This window comes from Oncorhynchus gorbuscha, linkage group LG02 (assembly GCF_021184085.1).
Source record: "Oncorhynchus gorbuscha isolate QuinsamMale2020 ecotype Even-year linkage group LG02, OgorEven_v1.0, whole genome shotgun sequence".
Taxonomy (NCBI): domain Eukaryota; kingdom Metazoa; phylum Chordata; class Actinopteri; order Salmoniformes; family Salmonidae; genus Oncorhynchus; species Oncorhynchus gorbuscha.
In genome coordinates, this window is record NC_060174.1 from 73,783,647 (window position 1) to 73,809,452 (window position 25,806).

General features: G+C 42.9%; 1 protein-coding gene across 1 annotated transcript; it reads left to right on the forward strand.

Annotated features, from left to right (window-relative positions):
* Positions 1 to 2,586: 2,586 nt before the first annotated feature.
* On the forward strand, positions 2,587 to 17,533 carry LOC124009348 (transgelin-2-like). Its single transcript, XM_046321058.1, has 5 exons — positions 2,587 to 2,757; positions 16,044 to 16,231; positions 16,356 to 16,527; positions 16,760 to 16,862; positions 16,976 to 17,533. The coding sequence occupies exons 2-5, from the start codon at positions 16,052 to 16,054 to the stop codon at positions 17,127 to 17,129; spliced, it is 609 nt and encodes a 202-aa protein (XP_046177014.1). The 5' UTR covers positions 2,587 to 2,757; positions 16,044 to 16,051; the 3' UTR covers positions 17,130 to 17,533.
* The last annotated feature ends 8,273 nt before the right edge of the window (positions 17,534 to 25,806 follow it).

Here is a 25,806-nt window from a genome sequence, read left to right on the forward strand (position 1 = left end):
CACACTGTTTGCTTATCTTTCCTCTACCTTTGCATTTCTCCCTTCCCCTCAACCTGTCTGTCCGTCATTTTCCCCCTTCCCCTCAACCTGTCTGTCCGTCATTTTCCCCCTTCCCCTCAACCTGTCTGTCCGTCATTTTTCCCATTCCCCTCAACCTGTCTGTCCGTCATTTTCCCCCTTCCCCTCAACCTGTCTGTCCGTCATTTTCCCCCTTCCCCTCAACCTCTCTGTCCGTCATTTTCCCCCTTCCCCTCAATCTGTCTGTCCGTCATTTTCCCCCTTCCCCTCAACCTGTATGTCCGTCAATTTCCCCCTTCCCCTCAACCTGTCTGTCCGTCATTTTCCCCCTTCCCCTCAACCTGTCTGTCCGTCATTTTCCCCCTTCCCCTCAACCTGTCTGTCCGTCATTTTCCCCCTTCCCCTCAACCTGTCTGTCCGTCATCCTCTGCCTTATATAGGATCATTTCAATCAATCAATCAATCAAATGTATTTATAAAGCCCTTTTTACACCAGCAGATGTCACAAAGTGCTATACAGAAACCCAGCCTCAAACCCCAAACAGAAAGCAATGCAGATGTAGAAGCAGGGTAGCTAGGAAAATAATCTCTTGGAAGGCAGGACGCTAGGAAGAAACCTGAAGAGGAACCATGCTCTGAGGGGTGGCCGTTCCTATTCTGGCTGTGCCGGGTGGAGATTATAACATTATACATGGCCATTTAAGAACAGATTGTTCTTCAAGATGTTCAAACATTCATAGATACCCAGCAGGGTCAAATAATGATCACAGTGGTTGTAGAGGGTGTAACAGGTCAGTACCTCAGGAGTATGGCTTCCAGAACTATGCATACAAATGCCCATCAGTAACCTTTGTTACAATAAGCTACATTCACAAATACACTGTAAATAGATCAAGACTATGCCCTGAGCCAACCCAGGAAAGCTGGAATATCTAATCAGAATAATTAGGGTCTTCAGTGGACCAATTCAGTTTAGGATGGGGTAAGGACTTCCATTAAACAATTTGGTTGTTTTACTAGCTCAGTAGCCCAAGGCCTGGTGGCTAAAGAGATCTTTTTCAGTCTGGTGCCCATGAATGGAGAACAATAGGCAATATAGACAAATCACACATGGCACCTCTACACAGAGTAGCCTCTGATACAACATTACCCAATAACTTTCCTTGGAATGACCTTTGAGGTCAGACAGTTACTTCATACTAAAGCTGACTCTTCCCAGTGATGCACTCTGTGATGTCAATGTTTAACCTCAATGGCTTCTCAAGCTATAGAATGCCCCACCAAGGCTGTTGAGGGTGTGATTGTGTGATTGTGTGTGTCAAATCAAATTTTATTGGTCACATACACATGGTTAGCAGATGTTAATGCGAGTGTAGGGAAATTCTTGTGCTTCTAGTTCTGACAGTACAGTAATATCTAATAAGTAATCTAACAAATTCGCAACAACTGCCCTATACCTACAAATGTAAAGGGAATAATAAGAATATATACATATAATTATATGGACGAGCGATGGCCGAACGGCATAGGCAGGATGCAGTAGATGGTATAGAGTACAGTATATATATATGAGATGAGTAATGTAGGGTATGTTAACATTATATAAATTGGCATTGTTTAAAGTGACTATTGATACATTTATTACATCCAATTATTAATTATTAAAGTGGCTAGAGATTTGAGTCAGTATGTTGGCAGCAGCCACTCATTGTTAGTGACGGCTGTTTAACAGTCTATAGGCCTTGAGATAGAGGCTGTTTTTCAGTCTCTCGGTCCCAGCTTTGATGCTGTCAGTAATTAGAGTGTGTCTGTAATGCTGTCATATACCACTGGCATGGGTGTGTTTATATGTGATTAGGGTTTATGTTCTTTAGAACCAGGGAAACGTTCAACAAAGGATAAGGAATTTAACTAAACACCCAACAAAGCAAATCAAATCAGCAGTATTTGCACTTTGACTGACATTATGATTCCTCTCATTTGCTCAAGCTCTCACTTAGGTACTTATCGTACTGTACTTCTCTCACGGAACATAAGTACATTCCATGGCTACCAGACATTTTCTTTTACCTTTTATGAAAGACTTCATAAACCACAAATAACTAAATATTAATATAGAGGCAATAAAGTCAACTTCCCCCTAGAAGTGCCTCCTTCCTTACGCTCTCTAATTACTGAAAGCATCTCCCTCCCCCTGGTCTCCTTAAACCACCGTACTCTCTACTTTATTCCTCATTCATCCCTCTTTCCCTCCCTCCGTCTGTTCTCTAGACAAAGTGGTAGATGGAGATATTTGGAGAATTCCTCAAGCTGACCAAACCAACCCCTTTGGCAGCGGCCCTCTCACTCCCCGTCCTTCTCCCAAATAAGGAGGTACACTTACAGGGGTGAAAAGAGAGAGAAAATAAAAAGATGTGTCATAGAATGAAATAAGAGGACTAGAAGCTCATCGAAAAATCTAGAGAGAAAAAAGTCCATATCCTTTTAAGGTTGTGGTTTCCTCCTCCCCTTCTGTCCCCTCCTCCCCTCTTTCTCTCTCACTCGCTTTTTCTCTTGAATGTGGTGAAGTCATTTAAGACAAACGTGTTTGTTCTTTTTAAGCCGGCACTCCCTGAGAGCAGACTCTGTACTCTGTTGTAAAGGAGACGAGAGGAACTATTTTACACCAGCTCACAGAAACACAGGCCCAAAGCCACTTGCACGCATCTGAACAACTAAAGCTGCTCCCAACTAAACACTGTAAGTACATACCTGGCTCCTTCTTAACATATTTGTCTCTTATTCATACTGTTACATTTCCTGGTGTATCAGACATTGTCAAAATGGTGTCTAGAACTTTCTCTAGCATGCTTGATAAGTTGCTACTGAGTCTATTTGAGGATTACATGGATGAGAGAGAGGGCGAAAAGGCTGTAGACATACTCACATGGGGTACACCTTCATCTTTTTATATTCAGCCTCTAAACACACACACACACACACACACACACACACACACACACACACACACACACACACACACACACACACACACACACACACACACACACACACACACACACACACACACACACACACACACACACACACACACACACCAGTGGCGGTCGGTGCCGTACTCAAAATAATAATGAGCATGGCCTTATTTCTATTACAGCATATTGGATGACTGTCATTCATATTCCATTCACCCAGCTCAATGTACCATTGATTATTTTAGGTTACTACATGATATTAAACTTTTCCCTAATTCCATCACAAGGTTGCTACAACCTAGCTTATGAATGAAACATACAACAGGTCGAGAGAAATATTTGAGGTGACAGACATTGACACATTCAATACTGCCTTGTACACTCTGGCCTGCATCTAGCCATTAGTCCAACAGTTGCAAACAAGAGTTTCTATTGGACAATTTCAGGTATGTGTATCCTAGTTTTTTTCAGTTTGCTTCCATTTAGAAACATTTTTCAACAGAATCAGCGGAATGAATACACAAAATTGTGTTTACTTGATAGCTACCTACACAAATAGCTAGCTAGAACAAAGTGTTAATAAGATAAATTCATTTAAAAAGATTAAAAGCAATACAAATAAGTTATCCAGTAGGCATCTACTGAGGGAGCTAAGAGCTGTGTTGTCGGGAAAGCACAGATCACTTTCATGGCAGCCACGTTGTATTCCTTTTCACATCTATGCGCGCTCCTCCTCTCACCTTTTCCCCTTCACCTGTGGACTTCAATGAATGTGACCAGGTGAAAAAACCTTTCCAAGACAAACCATCTCATAACCGCTACACACAGCCTTCATCGTTGTCACCATATTAGCTAAAGTAAAATCATAGTCAACATAGCTAATAGAACTAATGAGTTAGTAAACCTACTACAATCATGCAGTACAGTCAGTAAGCAGTTACACCAGCGGGCCTGGTGGCCATAAACTAGTAAAACCAAAAGTTTCCCTTGACTTGGAAGAGTCCCAATGTTGTGTTGGATAGTCATAGCCATTTAGCTAACATAGCATCCCTCTGTTTGAGCTGGGTGTTTGAGTAGGATAAACTAGCTAGCTGCATATGTCAGCTAAGTAAGTGAAAGTCTCCTTCATTTTTTTCTGTTTCTCCTTCATTTTTGAAGACATTAAGTTGTTCAAAACTGTTCAACTATTGTCTTTCTCTCTCTTTGAGTCGACTACTCACCACATGTTATGCACTGCAGTGCTAGCTAGCTGTAGCTTATGCTTTCACTACTAGATTAATTTGCTGATCCTTTGATTGGATGGACATGTCAGTTCATCCTGCAAGAGCTCTGATAGGTTGGAGGACGTCCCCTTGATAATTCCTGTGTAAGTCTATGGAAGGGGTGAGAACCATGAGCCTCCTAGGTTTTGTATTGAAGTCAATGTACCCAGAGGAGGACGGAAGCTAGCTGTCCTCCGGCTACACCATGGTGCTACCCTACAGAGTGCTGTTTTAATCCATTATTTGGTGATGTGAATATATTTAGCATAGTTTTATCTAAAAATTACAACTTTTTAAATGTTTCAATATGATTATTTTTATGAAATTCACTGAGGAAGATGGTCTCCCCTGACTCACACACATCCTGCCCTCTCTCATGCCATCTCTGCATGGCATGTATCTAATTCATTAATTCATTCCACAATAACAGAATGATGCTGTGACTCAGATTTTTCACTTTTTTTCACTTTTTATTGAACTTTTAGTACTTATGCAGATGCAAAGTTTGGTAAAATAATGAAGGTTTGTGCTGTTTGTGCCGTCATTCTGTTACCAAACTTTGCATCTGTTCTACAAGTAAATGTGTTTTTGTAAAATTTTCAGTGGAAATTGTTAAAAGAGGCCTTTGTGCATACAGTTGTATGTTTTGTTTAACTTTGCAAGCATTGGTTTTTGTTTGGCATACATTTTACAGTGAAAAATGTGAGTGTAAGCATCAATTTGTTACCATGGAATTGTCCTCAGTTCATGCGTACAAGTCTCTCTTCACTCTGCCCAGAGAGGCTCTATCAGATGGATCCTGTTCACTATCAGATCCTGCATCATCAGATCCTGCTTCTTATCAAGTCCTGCTCTCAGCACTCTCACACACATTCAACTAGCTCGAAGTGTTTAAGGTTCCAAAGTGTTTTCGAAGTGTTTAAGGTTAAGTTTAGGCATTAACTCAGAAATCTTAAGGTTAGGCATTAACTCCAAATGGTTAAGGTAAGCGTTAAGGTTTGGGATAGGCTTAGAACAAAAATCTCAAAACACCAGATTCAAACTTCCAACCTTTGGAATCAGAAGCAGATGCTGACACCCATCCACCATCCCCTTCCACAACACCCTAGCTAAACCAAAATCTACTTGAAGGTAACAACGCTCACTGTTGCCCCGAGTGGCCGGTTTCCACGTCATCTCCCAACGTCGAATACTGACTTGTATCACGGGAGACCTGGCTGCACACACTAGCTACACCCCTTTTTAAAACCGGCAGCTCCATGCAAGACAAATGGAATGATATAGGGGCTTTCTTTCTCATGATGTATGTACTGTATCTTTGAGATGGAGAAATGGCTATCTATCTCAACATGCGGTCAGAGAGTGTTGTGTAATACATGGTTCCTCTTCATTCCCTGTCTATCTGCCGGTACCAGACTAGATTAGTGTAGCTGTGGTGTGGGAGTCAAACCTTATATGTGAGGGATGTTTAAGTGTTTAAACACTGTGACATGACATTTACAAGTTGCTTTGGAAACATTGAATGCTGGATCTTTTGTGCAGTGACCCGAGTAGCTTTCACACTCTGTTTCACATCCCTGTAATAAAGTCACCTGTAACAGCAATGGCTGAGCCATGTTTGAATGAGGACACAGAGCACATATTGGGTAATAGGAGGTACAAATGGCTTTACAGGCTGAGTAAGGGCAGACTGTTGTTTTGAGAAGCCTGGTCTGAGCCTGTAGCAGAGGGCCTTGTCAGGAGCCAACAGCTCTATCCTGCCCCCCTCCTCCCACTCCATGCATATACAATAGCAGACTATGCTAGCAGCCCTCCTCTCCTTCCTCTTTTCCCTTCCTGGGGAAAAGTGCAGTAAACAGATTTATGAACTCTCAATCACACGTGGATGTATTCCGGTTCTTTGACGCAGCACACAGATTTAACCCAAGGCTTTTCACACAGTTTATAGAACCTGTTAGAAACTTTCTATAAGGTTTGAGTGAGGTTTGGGAAGGTTAGGAGTATCTGTAGTAATCTAACTGCCCCTGCCATTAACCCATAACAGTCCTCATCAGCCAATCAAGAGCCTCCATGTTGAGAAGGCCTGATCCAGCCAATGATGTGTGCCTGTACTAGTGATGCGTCAATCACAAAAAAAACGGTTCTATTTGAACGTCGGCCCCCTGATTTGCATTCTGTTACTACAGCTTTTTGAGGTCCAGATAACGATTATCTGCAGATAACACATTCTTGTTCAAACACATTTTTGGAGTGTGTAAAAAGAATGGCAGGCCATGTAATAATTTGGTCAGGTAAAAATGTATATGAACTCACGTCACGACCTGACATAATGGCAGGCATCTATGTAGGCTTTACATTTGCAGTTTTTTTCATGGTTTCAGGTACACGTTTAAGTGCTACTGAAGAAGGCAAATTAACGTCTCTTTTTGAACGGAGACAAATGAGCCGGCTCACTGAAAATACTCGGAATGTCCATCACTACTCTGTACTGAGCTGAAGGCGGATCCTCTCTGGGCATGCTACAACAGTGCTCTGAGGCAGATCATCAGATTGAGAAACAGCCCTTCAGATTGGTTAGAGCAGAATCGGGTATTTATGATGATATTTACAAGGGTTGTTGTCGGGCAATTCCATGGCAAGAGAATGACGTGGAGACTCCGACTTTTACCTTTCAATGTATGCCAAACAAAAACCATTGATTGCAAAGTTAAACAAACCACACAACTCTATGCAAAAGGACTACTTTTAACAATTTCCACAGAAAATCTTACAAAAACACATCTACTCGAAGAACAGTGCGGATGTACAGTTTGGTAACAGAGTGACGGTAAAATCTCCCTCCGTTTTTTTATGTGATCACATTTTCCCAAAACTCTGTTCAAATAAATATCTACTCTGAATTAAGATTCAAAGATGTCTGCAGACAGAATTGGGTGTCAGCTATGATACGACACCTTGAATTTGAGAAAAAATCTACTCTGGTTATTGAACTACTGTAGGTGAAGTGGATAAACACCCGTTAACAGAATGACATCATGGGTCCCTGATCTGTACTATACAGAAATGCATAATTCTGAATGTCATTGTCTTCATGGTGATGCATCCTGCATCAAATCAAATGTTATTTATCACATGCGCCGAACACAACGGGTGCAGACTGTACCGTGAAATGCTCGATGACGAGCCCTTCCCAACGATGCAGAGTAAAAAATACATAAATAAGAGGAATAGAATACACAAGATTGAAGCTATATACAGGGAGTAGCAGTACCAGTACCAGATCGATGTGCAAAGGTACAAGGTATTTGAGCTAGATATGTACATAAAGTCAAGGTAAAGTGACTAGGCATCAGGATAGATAAGAATAAGGTATTTGAGGTAGATATGCACATAAAGGCAGGGTAACGTGACTAGGCATCAGGATAAATAAGAATAAGGTATTTGAGGTAGATATGTACATAAAGGCAGGGTAAAGTGACTAGGCATCAGGATAGATAAGAATAAGGTATTTGAGGTAGATATGTAAATAAAGGCAGGGTAACGTGACTAGGCATCAGGATAGATAAGAATAAGGTATTTGAGGTAGATATGTACATAAAGGCAGGGTAAAGTGACTAGGCATCAGGATAGATAAGAATAAGGTATTTGAGGTAGATATGTACATAAAGGCAGGGTAAAGTGACTAGGCATCAGGATAGATAAGAATAAGGTATTTGAGGTAGATATGTACATAAAGGCAGGGTAAAGTGACTAGGCATCAGGATAGATAAGAATAAGGTATTTGAGGTAGATATGTACATAAAGGCAAGGTAACGTGACTAGGCATCAGGATAGATAAGAATAAGGTATTTGAGGTAGATATGTACATAAAGGCAGGGTAACGTGACTAGGCATCAGGATAGATAAGAATAAGGTATTTGAGGTAGATATGTACATAAAGGCAGGGTAAAGTGACTAGGCATCAGGATAGATAAGAATAAGGTATTTGAGGTAGATATGTACATAAAGGCAGGGTAAAGTGACTAGGCATCAGGATAGATAAGAATAAGGTATTTGAAGTAGATATGTACATAAAGGCAGGGTAAAGTGACTAGGCATCAGGATAGATAAGAATAAGGTATTTGAAGTAGATATGTACATAAAGGCAGGGTAACGTGACTAGGCATCAGGATAGATAAGAATACGAGTAAGAATAAAGAACAGATCAGCAGCATATGATGAGTGTGAAAGTGTGTATGTGTGTGTTTGCATGTGTCGGTATTCGTGTCTGTCCGTATGTAGTGTACAGTATGTGGATGTGTGTGGTTTTTGTGTGTGAGTGAGTGTGTATACTGTATAGGGTGTATATATAGTCTTGTGAGTGTGCAGTCTTGTGAGTGGGTCACCATTTAATTAACTACAGTGCCTTCCTAAAGTATTCACATCCCTGGACTTTTTCCACATTTTGTTGTGTTACAGCATGAATTTAAAATAGATTACATTGAGATGTTTTTGTCACTGGCCTACATGCAATAATGTTAAAGTATTGTGTTTTTATGTTTTTAATTATGTATGTTTTTAGAAAATGGTTTTAAATTCATTAAAAAGGAAAAGATGAAAGGTCTTGAGTCAATAAATATTCAACCCCTTTGTTATGGCCTAACTAAGCTCAGGAGTATACATTTGCTTAACAAGTCACAGAATAAGTTGCATGGACTCTATGTGCAATAATGGTGTTTAACATGATTGTTGAATGACTACCTCATCTCTGAACCCCACACATACAATTATCTGTAAGGTCCCTCAGTCGAGCAGTGAATTTCAAACACAGATTCAAACACAAAGACCAGGGAGGTTTTCCAATGCCTCGCAAAGAAGGTCCCCTATTGGTAGATGGATTAAAAAACAGACATTGAATATCCTTTTAAGCATGGTGAAGTTATTAATGACACTTTGGATGGTGTATCAATACACCCAGTCCCTACAAAGATACAGATGTAGAAAGCTCTTAGAGACTTACCCAGAAAGACTCACAGCTGCCAAAAGTGCCTCTTCAAAGTATTGACTCAGGTGTGTGAATATTTATGTAAATGAGATATTTCTGAATTTCATGTTCAATACATTTGGTTTACATCAGGTTTCCACTTTGTCATTAGAGGATATTGTGTGTAGATGAATGAGAAAAAAATATTGAATCTATTTTGAACTCAGGCTGTAACACAAGAATGTGGAATAAGTCAAGGGGTATGAATACTTTCTGAAGCCACTGCATTTAGCAGTTGTATCTCTATTTAGCATTCTTATGGCTTGGGTTAGAAGCTATCTCTGTTGATCTGAAAGCCGATGCTCCGGCACTGTTTGCTAGGCGGTAGCAGAGTGAACAGTGTGGCTTAGGTGGCTGAATAAGTACACAAAGGTAGAAACATGTCAAATAATCCGTTGCATGTTTGGGTATTATTCTACACACTGCCTATTATACTAATGAGCTCCGCCCCCAAGCAAGACCCAAGCTGTACCAATCATAGACATCTGTGCTTCATAAGTTTGGACATCACAGTGCAGCACAGTAGAGTACAGTACAGCACAGCAAAGCATAGTACAGTACACTACAACACAGTCAATTATACTGCACTCTAGTGTGCTCTACTGTACTGTACTGTCCAAACTTGTGAAACAGATTGGTTCAGATTTGGACTGACCAAATTTGAACTTGCACTACTTTCCAACTTCCAAGGACACCTGGTGTTGGTCGGTGCTGAGAGGGTGATTACAGTGAGGGCTGGTTACAGTGAGGGCTGGTTACAGTGAGGGCTGGTTACAGTGAATGGAAAGAGAGGGGGCTCATGGGAAGGTGTCAGTAAGAGCCAGGAGAGGTGATGTTAACTGCAGAAAAGGAAAGAGGGAGCGGTTGTCCAGACTGTTTTCACACTCTTGCTTTGACCACCAGACGACAGAAAGAGAAAGAAAACAGTTATGAGCTGAATTTAACAGTATGCCAGTGGAAGAGAGGACAGTAAAGAACTTCCCTTGTAGCCATTTAAGTTGCAGTCATTCTGTTACTGATGTTTGATTTGGTAACCGAAAGATGTGTTTTAATCACTTAATACATCCTAAACCAAATGTTATCAGTCAAAACTCTAATGATTTAGTAGGTTGACCTATACTTGTTAATTCTGTTTAATTTCATTACCCTCCCCCATCACGAGGGAGAGAAATTAGAAAACATGTTAAATATATCTGGGTTTTTGGTAACAGAATGACAAGAAAAATTCAGCAAAACTAAATGTAATTGTTGGTATTAGTTTTCAGGAGTCTTTACATCAACATTATTGTGCTTAGATGTATTTCTAAAACCTTTAAAAAATTATACTAAATGTTTTCTAAGATCACTTTTCCATCTGTTTGACCAGAATTCAAAGCCTTTGCTTATTCCAAATGTTTCGGATGGAAAATGTTTAGAAAAATGTACATATATACAATATATATGCCTTAATTTGTAAAAAATATAGACCCTGACCAACCACCCTACTCTTGTTTTTGCCTTCAAGATGTACTATGCAGAAATCGCTCCTCCAATTCCTGGTTGCTAAAATTATAATAGTTAGCCTAATGACAGTATATGTGACTAAACAAGCAAGTATAGTGTAGAGAATCATTGTACCATCTAAACAGCTGTGAAATATGTTTTCCTTCACCGAAAATATTGTATTTTCAGCAAGCTGGTGTACAAAACCAAAAGTAAAAGATGCAAAAATAAACTAGAAAACGGGAAGCATAGAAATAGAGCACATAGAACCAATCTACCGCTTCTTAGACTTGTTTTCAATGAGAATGACAGATCTATAACTCATATCGCCCCAAAAGTTACATATTACAGCTTTAAGTAACCTTTCGTTTTACGTAACCAGACCAAACGTAACATATCATACTAATTTGAATGTCACGTCCTGTTACAAACTCTGGTTGTGACATAACTAGTGGGACAGATAAGAGAACAACAGGACCTTCCTCTAAATCCCATATAACATATCTAGTAATAACCCTACACTGCTCTGCTTTTCTCTGGGTGTGGAGAGACACTGACATGAAACTATTAGCTATTAGCTCTTATAGCTCTGGTCTGGGAGTCATTAGCTACTGGATGACAGCTAGTGAATTAGGATTAGGAAGTAATGCTTTCTCTGTGTTAGAGCTGACCAACATCAATAAATGCTAACAACTGTCACAAACAGTACGGTAGTGCATGCAACCACTCATATTGAGAAACACTTACAAACCTCTTGTGAAAGAATCAAGATAGTTGTGGCCCGGCCAAAACAGAATTATTAACACAATGGATTGCACAAATAAAATGCAAGCATGGCCAATCTGAAATTCTGTCTTGGATTCTATATTAGACACAATCAATCTTTGTGTGTGTGTGTGTGTGTGTGTGTGTGTGTGTGTGTGTGTGTGTGTGCGTGCGTGTGTGCGTGTGCGTGCGTGCGTGCGTGCGTGCGTGTGTGTGTGTGTGTGTGTGTGTGTGTGTGTGTGTGTGTGTGTGTGTCGTTGCTAAGGCCAGAGAGATCATAGAGGATCTCTCACAGATGTTTCTCTCACTCTGCACAAAAACAGGAAGCAGAGCATTGAGGTGCTTAAGGAAGAGAATGTGCTCTCCAGTTTCACTGTAGCCTGGTTTGCCAGTGCCATTTCAAACATCACTTACAAGCTCTGTGAAAGAACAGACGTGTACCTGCATGCTACAGTGTCATATTGGGCCTGTCTTCAAATACAACTATGCTCCTACACACACACACTGACATTGACATATGCACTCAAGCAGTGCCTCCACCTCCTTTCCAAACACAGTATTAAGGCATGATTAAATTGCTTGTCCTTTTCTTTTGCTTGTTGATACCCCTATACAGCACAGGAGGTTGGTGGCACCTTAATTGGGGAGGACGTGCTTGTGGTAATGGCTGGAGCGGAATGAGTGGAATGGTATCAAACACATGGTTTATATTGTATGTGTTCGCCATTCCATTTGATCCATTCTAGCCATTCTTATGAACCGTCCCCCTCTTAGCAGCCACAAGACCTGATTGAATACTGTTGTGATAGCATGAATCAATGTGGTTTGATAACTGATACCTGAATGTTTACTTTAGAGGCAAGTGAAGAGGAGAGGGGAGGATGTTGCTGTTAATTCGACCCTATCCCCTCCTCTCTTCTCCAGACCATTTCCGGAGACCTTCTCCCTTACCTCACCTCGCTCATCAACTTATCCCTGACCGCTGGCTACGTCCCTTCCGTCTTCAAGAGAGCGAGAGTTGCACCCCTTCTGAAAAAACCTACACTCGATCCCTCCGATGTTAACAACTACAGACCAGTATCCCTTCTTTCTTTTCTCTCCAAAACTCTTGAACGTGCCGTCCTTGGTCAGCTCTCCCGCTATCTCTCTCAGAATGACCTGCTTGATCCAAATCAGTCAGGTTTCAAGACTAGTCATTCAACTGAGACTGCTCTTCTCTGTATCACGGAGGCGCTCCGCACCGCTAAAGCTAACTCTCTCTCCTCTGCTCTCATCCTTCTAGACCTATCGGCTGCCTTCGATACTGTGAACCATCAGATCCTCCTCTCCACCCTCTCCGAGTTGGGCATCTCTGGCGCGGCCCACGCTTGGATTGCGTCCTACCTGACAGGTCGCTCCTACCAGGTGGCGTGGCGAGAATCTGTCTCCTCACCACGCGCTCTCACCACTGGTGTCCCCCAGGGCTCTGTTCTAGGCCCTCTCCTATTCTCGCTATACACCAAGTCACTTGGCTCTGTCATAACCTCACATGGTCTCTCCTATCATTGCTATGCAGACGACACACAATTAATCTTCTCCTTTCCCCCTTCTGATGACCAGGTGGCGAATCGCATCTCTGCATGTCTGGCAGACATATCAGTGTGGATGACGGATCACCACCTCAAGCTGAACTTAAGACGGAGCTGCTCTTCCTCCCGGGAAGGACTGCCCGTTCCATGATCTCGCCATCACGGTTGACAACTCCATTGTGTCCTCCTCCCAGAGCGCTAAGAACCTTGGTGTGATCCTGGACAACACCCTGTCGTTCTCAACTAACATCAAGACGGTGGCACGTTCCTGTAGGTTCATGCTCTACAACATCCGCAGAGTACGACCCTGCCTCACACAGGAAGCGACGCAGGTCCTAATCCAGGCACTTGTCATCTCCCGTCTGGATTACTGCAACTCGCTGTTGGCTGGGCTCCCTGCCTGTGCCATTAAACCCCTACAACTCATCCAGAACGCCGCAGCCCGTCTAGTGTTCAACCTTCCCAAGTTCTCTCACGTCACCCCGCTGCTCTCTCCACTGGCTTCCAGTTGAAGCTCGCATCCGCTACAAGACCATGGTGCTTGCCTACGGAGCTGTGAGGGGAACGGCACCTCAGTACCTCCAGGCTCTGATCAGGCCCTACACCCAAATAAGGGCACTGATCCACCTCTGGCCTGCTCGTCTCCCTACCACTGAGGAAGTACAGTTCCCGCTCAGCCCAGTCAAAACTGTTCGCTGCTCTGGCTCCCCAATGGTGGAACAAACTCCTCACGACGCCAGGACAGCGGAGTCAATCACCACCTTCCGGAGACACCTGAAACCCCACCTCTTTAAGGAATACTTAGGATAGGATAAAGTAATCCTTCTCACCCCCTCCCCCCTTAAAATATTTAGATGCACTATTGTAAAGTGGCTGTTCCACTGGATGTCATAAGGTGAATGCACCAATTTGTAAGTCGCTCTGGATAAGAGCGTCTGCTAAATGACTTAAATGTAAATGTAAATGTAATTCTAGCTGCTCGTGATAATTTCTCTTACTAATATCTCATACGTTTTACTCACCATGGAGCAACATGAGTCATCCTTTGAACAATGTCCTGTTCAGAGGGGATGTTCAGTATTCCTCACTTTGAGACATACAGTAAGATCATAAGGTAATTGTGGATGTAGACATTTAGCCTAACAATCTCATCTAGCTAGCATTATACTCTGTGCATTTACAGACGTTGCATAGTATTGACTGGGGCATAGGGTTTGCCGTTTGCCACAGTGTCCTTTGTTGGGCACTAATACGCAGAAGAATCAATACACATATCAGAGTGAGTATGTCTATGAAGGTTAACTGTAAAAACTACCCCAGTGAGAAAGGAAGGAAGTGACAGAGGAGAGCCAGCTGGGAGGACTAAGCCAAACAGGATGTAGACAGCAGGGTGTGGCCGGGGAGGACAGGAAGCAGCTAGGAGCCTATGAGAGCAGCAGGCTCACAGAGAGATGACATTAACCTTTGATCCTCAGCTCTGAGATGTTCAGTGATAGTAATGATTCAAGATACCATCACAGGAGCTGAGACTTTTCAATTCTACAGTCCAAGAATTAGGTATAGATTTGAAGTCTCCATCTTGTGGTCTGTACTATGGCCATGTTTATTTTTTTAATTTAACCAGGTAAAATCAGTTAAGAACAAATCCTTATTCACAATGACAGCCTAACCCAGCCAAACCCTCCCCTAACTCAGACGACGCTGGGCCAATTGTGTGCCGCTCTATAGGACTCCCGATCACGGCCCGGTTGAGATACAGCCCAGGATCGAACCAGAGTCGGTGGTGACGCCTCTAGCACTGAGATGCAGTGCCTTAGACCGCTGCGCCACTCTGGAGACCCCACTACTATGTGCTCCCCTAGCATATTAGTCTTCAAGTTGGTAGGCATTTAGGGTCTCTGTTATAAGTTCTGAACTCCAGATCAGAGGGCCTGACAAATATATCTGCACACATACACACACACAGACAGAGAAAGAGATCACCAGACTCTGATTATGGATCTATTTGTTTTGGCTCAGGGCCAGTTTTGAGGGTGTCGGCAGGCCAGGGACATGAATGTGAGTCCTGTTCCATCTATTAAGTGTCCCTGTTGAGCCAAGACAAAACCAAAAATAGTTACACTGCCACTGTTACACATATAGACAACCTATCACAGTATTCATGGAATTCTCTATGTGAGGAAGTTGCTCCTCACCTACAGACATTTCTGGTTTATCATATTTACGCAAAGTATATATATTTCTTCAAGTTATTTATTTAAGATCAAGTTGTGTTTTGTGTATGTATTTATTCAGTCAGTCACTTCCACAGTTTACTTGTCCACCATATCAAACCTCTACAGCAAATTGTGGTCATGTGTTTAATCATTTCTTTATTTATAATGGCTAAGCAGTAATGATGTGGCTAACTGACACAGCTGATTTCATCCCTGGTAATTAGGTCACCTGCCATTTAAATAGGTGTGCCCAAATTGTTTTCACTAGGTTGTATTGTAACCCAGGTGAGCCATGGTTTTAAGCTGCCGATGCATTAGGGTTTTACCTCGCTCTGGAAAGCATGTTTAATGCTTTAAAAATTATATTTTACCTTTATTTAACTAGGCAAGTTAGTTAAGAACATTCTTATTGTGTCGAAATATGATACCTTTGAACAGTTATTCAATCTTTAAAGCTGTTTAAGGAGTAATATCTTGTATGATGTATATTATGTAGGCTGTTTTATTGTGGTTGTTTGGACCCCAGGAAGTAAGCAGCAGCTAATGGGGATCCTAATAAATCTTACCACTATGGGTTAGAGTAAGGCCAATTCTTTTACACTCTTAGATACTTTGTCTTTACCTTATGTTAGCTTCTATGGAATTCAAGTGTATGGAATTGTCAATACTACCTACAACAAAGAGAACGCACCAATGTTTGCCTGCCCTATCTGAAACAATCTCTCTCCTTGCAGGAACAGTCATGGCAAACAAAGGTCCCTCCTACGGTCTGAGCCGTGAAGTGCAGAGTAAGATCGATAAGAAGTATGACCAGGATCTGGAGGAGAGGCTGACCGAGTGGATCATCGCCCAGTGTGGAGCCGGAGTGGGCCAACCCGAGGCAGGCAAGACTGGTTGGCAGAACTGGCTCAAGGACGGATGTGTGAGTGCCTCTTTCTCATACCTTGTGGGAGGGGGGTGGAGGTAGCTGTCTGCTTGAATTTGTCTGCCAGTCTTGCACAGGTAGTGACTACCCTCTCCCTGTCTCCCTGTCTCCCCCTCTCCAGGTGCTGTGTGAGCTGATCAACAGCCTGTCCAGTGGGAACAAGCCCATCAGGAAGATCCAGAGCTCAGGCATGGCCTTCAAACAGATGGAGCAGATCTCCCAGTTCCTCAACGCGGCTGAGAAGTACGGCATCACCAAGACCGACATGTTCCAGACAGTCGACCTCTGGGAGGGTATGTACATCCAGCCAGCTGCCGTCAGCTGTACCCTCCCACGTTACACCAAATACACATCACGTCTATCCTCAGTTCAACTAGCTGCTCTACAGAGCATTTAAAATACTATTGCTGCTTATTCACCATGTCTAAAGGAGCTACATTCATTGTTTCATAGAATATGCTGCACAGTAGTTGCATTCCCTCTTACTAAAGTGTATTAATATCTACTGTGTATTCATGCCTGCAGGGAAAGACCTGGCTGCTGTCCAGAGGACCCTGATGGCCCTGGGAAACCTGGCTGTCACCAGGGATGATGGGACTTACCGTGGCGACCCCAACTGGTTCCATAAGTGAGTCAGAACCTCCTTGTCCTGTCATTAAACTGATCTCAAAGGGAAACGTTTGCTTACATGAACAGTGACTATAAATGTAGTGTGGTGTACATGACTGTTTCTGTCTGCAGGAAATCGATGGAGAACAGACGTGATTTCTCAGAGGACCAGCTGAATGAAGGCAAGAGCGTCATCGGCCTGCAGATGGGCACCAATAAGGGGGCGTCTCAGGCTGGCATGACAGGGTATGGGCGACCCAGGCAGATCCTAAACAACAACCCCTAAAACCATGACAGTGCCCTGTCACCCCACACCTCAGTACATTCCTCCCTCTCTGGGCCAGTCACTGAAGACAGAAGCTCTCTAACTAAAACAGGAGAGACTCAAAAAAATGTAAGACCAAACTGGACTAAAACAGGGACTATAAAACATACTCCTACACTCAAACCTAGTGACCAAAGTCTGTAAAATCATGTTTTATTGACTGACGACTAGACATGGCTACATAAGAAAGTAACAGACATTTCATTTAGATTCTGCTTTTAAAGCAGCACTCTGATGGTAGTAAGTTAAATGTTGGGTTTGTACTGGGAAAGATTCCGTCAATAATAAAGATGTTAGGCCACCTTTCAAGAGCTCTGTAATTCTTGTATGTTGATTCTGAAATAAAGTTCAGTTTAATTTGAAAAGTGCTTCTCATTCTTTACAATGCATTGATCCCAAAGATCTACACTGCACGATGTCTATCATGAAAAATATAAACTCAACATTGTAAAGTTTTGGTGAGTAAGACATTTAAACGTGTTAACCCTCGCAAGGCTGCAGGCCCAGACGGCATCCCCAGCCGCGCCCTCAGAGCATGCGCAGACCAGCTGGCCGGTGTGTTTACGGACATATTCAATCAATCCCTATACCAGTCTGCTGTTCCCACATGCTTCAAGAGGGCCACCATTGTTCCTGTTCCCAAGAAAGCTAAGGTAACTGAGCTAAACGACTACCGCCCCGTAGCACTCACTTCCGTCATCATGAAGTGCTTTGAGAGACTAGTCAAGGACCATATCACCTCCACCCTACCTGACACCCTAGACCCACTCCAATTTGCTTACCGCCCAAATAGGTCCACAGACTGCAATCTCAACCACACTGCACACTGCCCTAACCCACCTGGACAAGAGGAATACCTATGTGAGAATGCTGTTCATCGACTACAGCTCGGCATTCAACACCATAGTACCCTCCAAGCTCGAGACCCTGGGTCTCGACCCCGCCCTGTGCAACTGGGTACTGGACTTCCTGACGGGCCGCCCCCAGGTGGTGAGGGTAGGCAACATCTCCTCCCCGCTGATCCTCAACACGGGGGCCCCACAAGGGTGCGTTCTGAGCCCTCTCCTGTACTCCCTGTTCACCCACGACTGCGTGGCCACGCACGCCTCCAACTCAATCATCAAGTTTGCGGACGACACAACAGTGGTAGGCTTGATTACCAACAACGACGAGACGGCCTACAGGGAGGAGGTGAGGGCCCTCGGAGTGTGGTGTCAGGAAAATAACCTCACACTCAACGTCAACAAAACTAAGGAGATGATTGTGGACTTCAGGAAACAGCAGAGGGAACACCCCCTATCCACATCGATGGAACAGTAGTGGAGAGGGTAGCTAGTTTTAAGTTCCTCGGCATACACATCACAAAAACTGAATTGGTCCACTCACACTGACAGCGTCGTGAAGAAGGCGCAGCAGCGCCTATTCAACCTCAGGAGGCTGAAGAAATTCGGCTTGTCACCAAAAGCACTCACAAACTTCTACAGATGCACAATCGAGAGCATCCTGGCGGGCTGTATCACCGCCTGGTACGGCAACTGCTCCGCCCTCAACCGTAAGGCTCTCCAGAGGGTAGTGAGGACTGCACAACGCATCACCGGGGCAAACTACCTGCCCTCCAGGACACCTACACCACCCGTTGTTACAGGAAGGCCATAAAGATCATCAAGGACATCAACCACCCGAACCACTGCCTGTTCACCCCGCTATCATCCAGAAGGCGAGGTCAGTACAGGTGCATCAAAGCTGGGACCGAGAGACTGAAAAACAGCTTCTATCTCAAGGCCATCAGACTGTTAAACAGCCACCACTAACACTGAGTGGCTGCTGCCAACACACTGTCATTGACACTGACCCAACTCCAGCCATTTTAATAATGGGAATTGATGGGAAATGATGTAAATATATCACTAGCCACTTTAAACAATGCTACCTTATATAATGTTACTTACCCTACATTATTCATCTCATATGCATATGTATATACTGTACTCTACATCATCGACTGCATCCTTATGTAACACATGTATCACTAGCCACTTTAACTATGCCACTTTGTTTACTTTGTCTACACACTCATCTCATATGTATATACTGTACTCGATACCATCTACTGTATGCTGCTCTGTACCATCACTCATTCATATATCCTTATGTACATGTTCCTTATCCCCTTACACTGTGTATAAGACAGTAGTTTTGGAATTGTTAGTTAGATTACTTGTTGGTTATCACTGCATTGTCGGAACTAGAAGCACAAGCATTTCGCTACACTCGCATTAACATCTGCTAACCATGTGTATGTGACAAATAAAATTTGATTTGATTTGATTTGATCTTGTCCAATGTTTAATGAGCTGAAATAAAGGCTTCCAGAAATTTTACGTTTTCAAAGCTTATTTCTCATTTTGTGCACATGTTTACAGCACTGTTAGCATTCCAAGATAATCCATCCACCTGACAGGTGTGGCATATAAAGAAGCTGATTAAACAATGATCATTACACAGGTGCACCTTATGCTGGAGACATGACAACTTTAAAATGTGCAGTTTTATCACAACACAATGACATGTCAAGTTTTTGAGGGAGTGTGCAACTGTCATGCTGACTGATGGAATGTCCAGCAGCTCTGTTGCCAGAATTGAATCATTTCTATACCACAAGCTGCCTCCAATGCTATTTTTAAAGAATTTGGCAGTCAGACCACGTAACCATGCCAGCCCAGGACCTCATCTGGTTTTACCTGTGGGATCGTCTGCAACAAGCCACCTGGACAGAATTTCTGTCTAATAATGCCCTTTTGTGGGGAAAAACTCATTCTGATTGGCTGGGCCTCTGCCCAGACATATAGCCATAGATTAGGGCCTAATGATATTTCAATTGATAAGATTTCCTTATGAACTCTTAACTCAGTAAAATCTTTGAAATTGTTGCATGTCGCGTTTTATATTTATCAGTATAGTTAGACCAGGATTTTGTGGTTTATTTATATACCGGTTTATACATTGAGGTTAGGACCGTTGCTGTAGGCTACTCTCAATATTTTCTCGGATGAGAAAGTGCAGAACTAATATGCAGCATAGTAACATTTCTCTTATCCATATTTTTTGAAACTGCACTTAAGGGGCTCGTAAGTAAGCATTTCACTGTAAGGTCTATTCGGCGCATGTGACTAAAATAATTTGATTGGATAAGGCCTAGTTTAAATGAAATCCAACTCTCTTTGCCATTTAACCCTGCTGCAGCCGGTTGGTCATTACAGGAGAACTCTAGGATCTTTGGCGGGGCCCTTTCTCCACACTCCTGGAGATATAGGTATGTGATAGGGAAAGACTATTACAAAAAAATGAAAATCAGAAGAGTATGGTGGGAGGGAGGGAGAGGTATCGGCTGGCTGGATTCTTTAACTGCTGATACTAAGTCTTTCTGACAGGGCACACTAACCCTGACTGCCAGCACACAGATCATTTTCTAACTGACAGTGAGGCAGGGAGAGAGGAAGAGGGACAACAGGAGTGAGGGGAGGGATTCAGTGGAGGAGTATTACCCTTCCCTCTCCTGCCAAGGATTTGTTTATACTGTGTTCAGCTTGAGTGCCGACTAAGCTGTTCAGCATGATGTTAGGAAGAAAGGCCAGGGACAGAGAAAAGGAGGTTGGGAACAGGAAACGTTAGGTGGGATTTATTTTTTATTTTATTTCACCTTTATTTAACCAGGTAGGCTAGTTGAGAACAAGTTCTCATTTGCAACTGCGACCTGGCCAAGATAAAGCATAGCAGTGTGAACAGACAACACAGTTACACATGGAATAAACAATTAACAAGTCAATAACACAGTAGAAAAAAAAAATGGGCAGTCTATATACAATGTGTGCAAAAGGCATGAGGAGGTAGGCGAATAATACAATTTTGCAGATTAACACTGGAGTGATAAATGATCAGATGGTCATGTACAGGTAGAGATATTGGTGTGCAAAAGAGCAGAAAAATAAATAAATAAAAACAGTATAAAAGACAGTATGGGAATGAGGTAGGTGAAAATGGGTGGGCTATTTTCCTATAGACTATGTACAGCTGCAGCGATCGGTTAGCTGCTCGGATAGCTGATGTTTGAAGTTGGTGAGGGAGATAAAAGTCTCCAACTTCAGCGATTTTTGCAATTCGTTCCAGTCACAGGCAGCAGAGTACTGGAACGAAAGGCGGCCAAATGATGTGTTGGCTTTAGGGATGATCAGTGAGATACACCTGCTGGAGCGCGTGCTACGGATGGGTGTTGCCATCGTGACCAGTGAACTGAGATAAGGCGGAGCTTTACCTAGCATGGACTTGTAGATGACCTGGAGCCAGTGGGTCTGGCGACGAATATGTAGTGAGGGCCAGCCGACTAGAGCATACAAGTCGCAGTGGTGTGTGGTATAAGGTGACAAAACGGATGGCACTGTGATAGACTGCATCCAGTTTGCTGAGTAGAGTGTTGGAAGCCATTTTGTAGATGACATCGCCGAAGGCGAGGATCGGTAGGAGTCAGTTTTACTAGGGTAAGCTTGGCAGCGTGAGTGAAGGAGGCTTTGTTGCGGAATAGAAAGCCGACTCTTGATTTGATTTTCGATTGGAGATGTTTGATGTGGGTCTGGAAGGAGAGTTTGCAGTCTAGCCAGACACCTAGGTACTTATAGATGTCCACATATTCAAGTTCGGAACCATCCAGGGTGGTGATGCTAGTCGGGCATGCGGGTGCAGGCAGCGATCGGTTGAAAGGATAAGACCGGGAGAGAAAGAAAGAGGGATGGAAGAGATGGTGAAGAGAGGGAACACATGGTGTCAGATAGGGAGAGTGAATGGAGATGTATAAGAGTGATAACTCTCTCTACATGGTGTCAGATAGGGAGAGTGAATGGAGATGTATAAGAGTGATAACTCTCTCTACATGGTGTCAGATAGGGAGAGTGAATGGAGATGTATAAGAGTGATAGCTCTCTCTACATGGTGTCAGATGGGGAGAGGAATATAGAGATGTAAAGAGTGGAGGTGTCAGATAGGGAGAATGAACGGAGATATAAGAGTGATAGCTCTCTACATGGTGTCAGATAGGGAGTGAATGGAGATGTATAAGAGTGATAGCTCTCTACATGGTGTCAGATAGGGAGAGTGAATGGAGATGTATAAGAGTGATAGCTCTCTACATGGTGTCAGATAGGGAGAGTGAATGGAGATGTATAAGAGTGATAGCTCTCTACATGGTGTCAGATAGGGAGTGAATAGAGATGTATAAGAGTGATAGCTCTCTACATGGTGTCAGATAGGGAGAGTGAATGGAGATGTATAAGAGTGATAGCTCTCTACATGGTGTCAGATAGGGAGAGTGAATGGAGATGTATAAGAGTGATAGCTCTCTACATGGTGTCAGATAGGGAGAGTGAATGGAGATGTATAAGAGTGATAACTCTCTCTACATGGTGTCAGATAGGGAGAGTGAATGGAGATGTATAAGAGTGATAACTCTCTCTACATGGTGTCAGATAGGGAGAGTGAATGGAGATGTATAAGAGTGATAGTGGTGTCAGATAGGGAGAGTGAATGGAGATGTATAAGAGTGATAGCTCTCTACATGGTGTCAGATAGGGAGAGTGAATAGAGATGTATAAGAGTGATAGCTCTCTCTACATGGTGTCAGATAGGGAGTGAATAGAGATGTATAAGAGTGATAGCTCTCTACATGGTGTCAGATAGGGAGAGTGAACTGTATAAGAGTGATAGCTCTCTACATGGTGTCAGATAGGGAGAGTGAATGGAGATGTATAAGAGTGATAACTCTCTACATGGTGTCAGATAGGGAGAGTGAATGGAGATGTATAAGAGATAACTCTCTCTACATGTATAGGGAGAGTGAATGGAGATGTATAAGAGTGATAACTCTCTCTACATGGTGTCAGATAGGGAGAGTGAATGGAGATGGAGATGTATAAGAGTGATATAGCTCTCCACATGGTGTCAGATAGGGAGAATGAACGGAGATGTATAAGAGTGATAGCTCTCTACATGGTGTCAGATAGGGAGTGAATGGAGATGTATAAGAGTGATAGCTCTCTACATGGTGTCAGATAGGGAGAGTGAATGGAGATGTATAAGAGTGATAGCTCTCTACATGGTGTCAGATAGGGAGAGTGAATGGAGATGTATAAGAGTGATAGCTCTCTACATGGTGTCAGATGGTGTCAGATAGAGTGATAGCTCTCTACATGAGATAGAATGGAGATGTATAAGAGTGATAGCTCTCTACATGGTGTCAGATAGGGAGAGTGAATGGAGATGTATAAGAGTGATAGCTCTCTACATGGTGTCAGATAGGGAGAGTGAATGGAGATGTATAAGAGTGATAACTCTCTCTACATGGTGTCAGATAGGGAGAGTGAATAGAGATGTATAAGAGTGATAACTCTCTCTACATGGTGTCAGATAGGGAGAGTGAATGGAGATGTATAAGAGTGATAACTCTCTCTACATGGTGTCAGATAGGGAGAGTGAATGGAGATGTATAAGAGTGATAGCTCTCTACATGGTGTCAGATAGGGAGAGTGAATGGAGATGTATAAGAGTGATAGCTCTCTCTACATGGTGTCAGATAGGGAGAGTGAATAGAGATGTATAAGAGTGATAGCTCTCTCTACATGGTGTCAGATAGGGAGTGAATAGAGATGTATAAGAGTGATAGCTCTCTACATGGTGTCAGATAGGGAGAGTGAACGGAGATGTATAAGAGTGATAGCTCTCTCTACATGGTGTCAGATAGGGAGAGTGAATGGAGATGTATAAGAGTGATAACTCTCTCTACATGGTGTCAGATAGGGAGAGTGAATGGAGATGTATAAGAGTGATAGCTCTCTACATGGTGTCAGATAGGGAGAGTGAATGGAGATGGTGTCAGATGGTGTCAGATAGGAGAGTGAATGGAGATGTATAAGAGTGATAGCTCTCTCTACATGGTGTCAGATAGAGAGAGTGAATGGAGATGTATAAGATGATAGCTCTGGTGTCAGATAGGAGAGTGAATGGAGATGTATAAGAGTGATAGCTCTCTACATGGTGTCAGATAGGGAGAGTGAACGGAGATGTATAAGAGTGATAACTCTCTCTACATGGTGTCAGATAGGGATGGAGATGGAGAGGTGTCAGATGGAGTTGTATAAGAGTGATAGCTCTCTACATGGTGTCAGATAGGGAGAGTGAATGGAGATGTATAAGAGTGAGATAACTCTCTCTACATTGTCAGATAGGGTACAGTGTCTGGAATCAGAGAACATTTCCTAAAAAGGACTGATCACAGCAGGGGGAGGTCAGAGAGAGGGACCACCTCTCATTCTTTCTTTCCATTTCTTAGAGATGGCATGTATACACACAGTAACACAGTGTGGGGAATACAGTCTTACCACCTCTGACCAGCGAAACAATATCAGCTAACCTCATATCAACTCTGACCTGGCTGGAGACACACACCAACTGGATCAGCTCTCAGTTCAAAAAGAATGGACATTTTCATACTGCCCCTATTCTCCAGCCAATCTAAATTAAAGGTTCACAGTGTTCTCAGAGGTTCTAGAAAAGAGGAGGGAATATAGAAGGTGAGATGAGGTACAATGTAGAAAGGGAGGCACAGGAGGTTGCTGGCACCTTAATTGTGGAGGATGGGCTTGTGGTAATGACTGGAGTGGAATAAGTAGAGTGGTATCACATGGTTTGATACCATTCCATTTGCTCCGTTCTAGATATTATTTTGAGCCGTCCTCCCCTCAGCAGCCTCCCCTGAAAGGAGGTGTATGTGTCCCAGAGCTGTGTGCCAAACAGTGGCGTCAACCACATCTGCTAATAATCCATTAATATAATAGCAGTAAAGGACACAGTGTGATCCACTGTGAAACCATTAAACCTCTGAATAGCATATGATGCTATGCCCTAGTAGTAGACGAAGAGGTCTATTTTTCCGCCAAAGTACACACACTTTCTTGAACATGAATATGTTTTGACGTGTTTACCATAGAAACAAAGTGAGGCATATAGCGATGTGACCTATTCCCTCTAGCTGCGGTAGAAAGTAACAGTAGGTGTGAACTAACTGGTGAAGTGAGGTGAGGTGACGGAAAGGATATATGAGATGTTTCAGTTTTCTGTCTGATTGAGAAACACTCCAATCATGTCAAATCAAATCAAAATCAATTTGATTTGTCACATTCACCGAATACAACAGGTGTAGACCTTACCATGAAATGCTGACTTACAAACCCTTAACCAACAATGCAGTTTTAAGAAAAATACGTGTTAAGTAAAAAATAAGAAATAAAAGTAACAAATAATTAAACAGCAGCAGTAAAATAACAATAGTGGGGCTGTATACAGCTATATACATGTCCTGACTCTTTCTCTGACTGCGGAATGGTGGCAACGTTTTGAAGATTGTGTCGGTTTTCCTGGTTCTCTCTGTGATGTCATCATTATACTGACCTCAACGCTCCCGCCTCACAGTGGGAGGGCAGTGCAGTGGGGAGCCTGGGAAGACATTAGTAGAGGTGGGATGGAGGCGCGGGTCCTGTACAGCTGTAATGAGGTATTATTAGGATTTTTAAAAGGTGGGAAAACTGAAAGTGTA